The sequence below is a fragment of the Nicotiana attenuata genome, unplaced genomic scaffold (genome assembly GCF_001879085.1).
Source record: "Nicotiana attenuata strain UT unplaced genomic scaffold, NIATTr2, whole genome shotgun sequence".
In the NCBI taxonomy this organism is placed as follows: domain Eukaryota; kingdom Viridiplantae; phylum Streptophyta; class Magnoliopsida; order Solanales; family Solanaceae; genus Nicotiana; species Nicotiana attenuata.
The window spans coordinates 106,216-111,735 of record NW_017671141.1 but is presented as its reverse complement, the minus strand read 5'-3'; the positions used below and the strand labels follow the sequence as shown (position 1 = coordinate 111,735).

The 5,520-nt window shown below is 38.6% G+C and overlaps 1 protein-coding gene across 1 annotated transcript; it reads right to left on the bottom strand.

Moving 5' to 3' along the window:
• Window positions 1-1,530: 1,530 nt before the first annotated feature.
• Window positions 1,531-4,730, bottom strand: LOC109206211 (CSC1-like protein At4g35870). Its single transcript, XM_019369008.1, has one exon. It carries the CDS (start codon window positions 4,376-4,378, stop codon window positions 1,874-1,876), a length of 2,505 nt encoding a protein of 834 aa, XP_019224553.1. The 5' UTR covers window positions 4,379-4,730; the 3' UTR covers window positions 1,531-1,873.
• Window positions 4,731-5,520: the final 790 nt, after the last annotated feature.

The following is a 5,520-nucleotide window of genomic DNA, read 5'->3' as shown; positions in this document are numbered from 1 at the left end:
GCCTGGTCTCTGAGAGGGGTATGAGAGAGTGATGAGAGACGGGGTAAGGGGTGTTTAGGATAGTCTTATACCACGAACTCCCGTGTTCCCAGCCGTTTGATCAAGAAATCTCGCCGGCTGGGATTGATCATCAATTAAACGGGGTCGTTTTGGGGGTTGGGGAGATGCTGGACCGGGTCAGGGGATGGGCCTGGACGGGTTTCAGATGTGTAAAGGTTTGGGCTTGGGATGGATTTGGCCCAAATTCGGGTCTTTTATTAAGGAATCCATTTTTCTTTTCATTTTCTTTTCTTTTTCTTTTCAAATTAAAACTAAAAATCTAAATTAACTCTAAAAACTAAATTAACCTACCAAACTATATTAAGCTCTAATTAATAACCAACACAAACCAATTAAATACCAATTTAAAGGAAAATTGAACAAAATTCAAAGCTAAAATTAAACAAAGCAAAAAAATCAATTTTTTATGATTTTTGTATTTTTGTAAAACCCTAATAACTAATTAATCTAAAATATATAAAATTAAATCCTAAATGCAAATGCAATGCGTATTTTTGTATTTTTTTATGAATTTATGTTAAATTAAAAATGCACACAGTAAAATGCAAATAAACACGAAAATTATGCAATTAATTCCTACAAATTAAACAATTAAAAGAAAAATCCTAAATTTAAGAAATCTGTAGGAGTAATTCGTGCGAGGCAAAAATCACATGCTCACACTCTTCAACACCAAAGAGAGAATAAGCAGCACTCTTTTGGTTACCTAGAAAACATAAGTCGCGAGAACACCAAAACAAAAACATTCGTGCCCTAAAAAAAGGCCTTAAGGTTTCATCAAACCAATATATATTACGTACTAACTTGTTTTGACATGGGATTGACCTACCTGGACAACAATCATATGCCAACATGAAGGCACGAGGAAACAGCACACAGATCAGACACTTCATTCCAAGAACTCCGGTTATTTAAACTTATCTTCCTGGTTTGAAGCAACATTTTGAAATGAGAAAAACACACTACAGCTGTTACGACTAGGAAATGGACTATCCTGCGACGCTGCAAAGTGAAGGACAAATAAAACAGGGCAACAACAATTCGCTTGTACAATGAGCAGATTAAAAATAAGTTAGATGAGAAATCTAGTCATTTGAGAAGCCAGAGCCATAAATGTTTCTCCCCCCAGCGAAATGGACCAAACACGTAATAACATTAAAGTAAACTTGAGCAGATGTTGGGGCAAACATCTACTCATTCAGTAAATTGGTCCCAAACTTGGTCTGCCCAAGCTGTATTATGGATACAGAATAGCAGGGTGAACTAAATTTATAAATGTTGAAAAAAAAACTAAATTTATAAATCTCACACTAAGATAAGCAAAAGGTGTCCTGTCCACAAATAATACTATATAGACAACAACCTAATCCTAAAAATACAGACTGCTGATTTATGCACTGAAAATACTAATAAAGTAAAGATAAACAATTGAAATAAAGAGAAAGGAAAGAAAAGAAATAAAGAGTGAAGTAGAGTCCATATCTAACACTTTTATAGCAAGGCATCTGCTATATGTCTCTAACACTTTGGCAAAATTATAGCAAGGCATTTGCTAGATGTCTATAAACAACTTGTCACCTCAAAGAACAATATAGGGCCAATAAATTAATACACTGGAACCAATTAAAACATTATAACGTGTGACTCGCTGGCCATTGCACTTGTGGTCCTAAGCCAAATATCTTTCCAACTAAAAGCTCCATCGAAAGCACAAACCAAGAACAAAAAAAGATTTTATAGATGCAGAAACACATCCAATAACAAATAAACATATATACAAATCTCAAGACAAATGTTCGGTTTTATGCACAAGTCATGAATTATATGTATCCCAATCAAATGTAGGTTGTGAGAACACCTCATAATCAGTCGGCCCTTCAACAATGTTGTCAACAGTCTGTATGCCTTGTAATAGAGCTGGCTGAAAAGCATCATTATCAGAAGGCATAATTTTATACATCACTAACAACCCAAGTGTGAATATGGCTTGAAGCTTTGTTGAGTCTCCTCGTACAGAAAAGAAAAGTAGCATTGCCAGGAGAAACAAGTCAACACAAAACCTCATGATACTCAATACAGTATCCATCAACCTCCCATCATTACCAGCAGGGAAACCTCGCACTCTGTATACAAACAGAAAGTTGTACTTGTCAACCACATACCTGTACCCAAAGTAAACTGCACCAACAGGAACCACGAGAGGAGCAAATGAACAATAGATCAGGGTCAGGGCGAATATTGTCAAATTGAAAGCATAATATTGCGCAAAATCAAACTTTGGCTTTGGAACTGGTGAGGTTCGGCTGACTGGAGGGTATTCAGACAAATCTTGTCCTGGGAAATCAATTCCATCTGGAGAGGAATCATTTAAAAATCCATTGTTGTCAACCACAGTTGAACTCCTTTCATGAATTAGAGGCCTCTCCAAGCTATCAATGTCTTGAGTTTCCAAAGGATAGTCCTCGCTCCTCTCTGGTACCAGCTGAAGCATGTCATTTTTTCGAAACTTTTGAAGCTGCTTCTTAATCCAAGGAATTGGAGCTAATAAATCAAAAGATATACCCAAGAAACTGCTTGTAATTAAAAATGCAAGAGACGAGAGGCATGTCCTTGTCAAAAAAGAAGCAGTCATGTACTGTTCAATCTTTTTGCAATCTTCTCCATCCAAATAACAGCGACCCATGCTTAAGAGAGCACCCTCAAGTGACGATTCAACCAGAGCTCTAAGGAGAATGAGATTTACTAGAAAGAAGCAAACCATTTTCAGTAGTGCAGCCCTTTGCTCACCAGATACAGTAAGATGTCGTTCAAATTTTGAAAGGTAAGAAAGAACTGAAGGGATAACAATATACATGCTCACAAAAATAAGAACATTGGGCAAAAATTGAAATATTATTGTTGCCAGCCAGCTCGAGCCCTGCACCCAGTTCAGCCACATTTGAGCATGATCCATTGCTTCAGCATTGATTATTCGTCCTGCGCTTTGGATGGCACTAATCACAGCAAGTGGAGAGCTGCAGAACAACAGCATCAACAGTAGGCATGTGTTCACCAGCACTCTGCGTAACCTTAAAGAGAACTTTGTCGATCCCAGGTGGTTCCAGTATATGTCAGTAGCTAAAGGAGCTCTTTCTACTTTCCACTGGTTCCTCTGTAGTTGCAACTCCAGGACTGAAAAGAACCGACCATATCTCTTCCTCTTCTCATTTCGGAGATCCTGGACGGCCTTATTAGCTGTAAAGACATCCTTAAACACAACAAAAGCCACACCAGCACCTCTTGCCCGCCCTTCTTTATAAGATGCCATTTCCATCTCCAAATCAGCTCTCAGCTCTTGCAATTTTCTCAACCTCTCTTCATCTGAGAAGCCCAATTGATCAACAACACGATACCACATATCCTTGGCCTTTCTCCACAGAAAGCATAGTCGCTCAAACAAACCCCATCCATTCACACTATCATTATCATCCTCGTCCTCCTCATTCAAATAACCTCGTGACTCAATCCTTGACACTAATTTGGAGATATCTTCCCGAACTTTCACCAACTCCGTCGCCAAATCATCTAACGCACACAAATCCATGGGCACAACTACTCTATACACCTTGCCCGGATACTTATGCTGAAAATAATCCACCAATGGTGTCCTATCAAAACCTAAGGTTTTAGGTACTCCCTGCACCATAATTGTAAAAATTGTACTACTATTTGTAACAGGTCCACTTGGATTTCCATAGCCATCTCTAAGCCTAGTAATTTTCAACCTTTCTTGTATTTCACTAATACCATAATGTACCAAAACAACAACGATAACAACAAATATAAAGTGAATCCAGAGTAAAGGAGAACCTTTTTCTATATGATTTATTGTAGTCTTTGAAAACTGATCAGCCATAGGAGCCTTTCCAGCATGAATATTCAACGGCAGCATTACAGCAAGGGCAAGGAAGGCAAGTAATAATAGCAGCGCCGAGCTGCCGCCTTCAATAAGGAGAAATTGGGCGGCGTCAGCGCCGCAGTGGCGGGCGATTTCACGGCCAGTGGCGTGCCAGGCGGCGAGAAGCTTAGAGACGATGGCGGTGGGACCCGGCATGCGACGGTGATCGCTTCGAAGCTTCACGAAGACGAAAATTAGAAGGCATGTGAAGGCTCCGACGGCAGAGATATTAAGAAGGTACTGGATGTTACCGTACCAAGCGGTATCGTAATTGAAGTCATCACTACCGCCGCCGCCGCTGGACGGCGGAGGTGAGAAAGTGGAGCTGGTGGTAAAGGCGGCCATGGAAGGTGGGTCAGCAGAGGAAATGTAAGGGATCATATTGAATTGAGATAGGGTTTGAATTTGAGATTCATCTACTGTTAGGGTTTTGGCGGGTCGCTTAATTGCAGAAACCGGTGGGGAATTGACCCGAGGAGAAGAATGTCAAAAGGTGATTCCTTTGGTGTTAAGATCTGATTTCAGGTGTAAAACCCCCTCTTCCTGTGTTGAAGACTATCATAATGACACAATTAGCAATAAGTACTTTGTAAAGTGCTTTAACCATGTGGAAAAGAAAGGAAAGAGGTACTCTTAACTCTTAAGTCTTAACGCCCACACAACCGAAATTGGTAGGCCCAATAAAGATCTTCCGACTTTTCCCAAAAAAGCAACAATACTACGACAATTATATCGCTGCTAAACGACCAAATACGGTTCTGAGGCCCATAAGCTGAAGGATTTGGTTATGGTATTGCTTTAGCCCATATATGCTCTCAAATTTGGCATCATTTTTCATTTTGATATCTTATTTTTAGATACCCGTCACTGGCGGCTCAACCCTAAAATTACTAAAGCAATAATTTTAGGCCTCCAAAAAAGTAAGGCCCCAAATTTACTCAAATTATATATAGTATAAATAATTATGTATTTATTATTACTGATAAATAAATTAGTTTTAACCATTTGTTGTCAATTTTTAAAGTTTATATTAAAAATTGTAAATTATTAATTTGCATTTACTTTCTATTTTTTATTATTCATTTTTGTTACCTCGCGCATGGTGGATGGGCTCAATTGCTTAATTTGTCTAATTCACCTCAACTTGAATCAATTTTGTTTATAACTATGATTTTGCAGAATCCTCTTCTATTCTTTAAGTGGTTTTTAGATAATTTTTCAATTTTAAGCTAATGAAATTATCAAAGGATTAAATATGAAAAAGCATTTCTTAACCTCGAATATCTTTTGAGGCCTCTTTTTAAATTTTCGCTTTAGGCCACATGTAGTTGAGTCGCTTCTGGTACTAGTTGACCACCTCATGCAAATATAGAGAATTGAGAGTAGATGTAGGGATGGCAATGTGGCGGTGTGGTGAAGGACGGTGCAGTTTTGAGAGTTTACGGTTGCGGAGCGGGTTCAAATTTTAAATTAAAAAAAAAAAATCACGCTGGGCGGGTCGCGGGTCGGGGATTTAATTTTTT

What these genes read in the sequence shown, in the direction of transcription:
- LOC109206211 (XM_019369008.1), bottom strand. Translation starts at nt 4,378, where the DNA reads ATGATCCCTTACATTTCCTCTGCTGACCCACCTTCCATGGCCGCCTTT.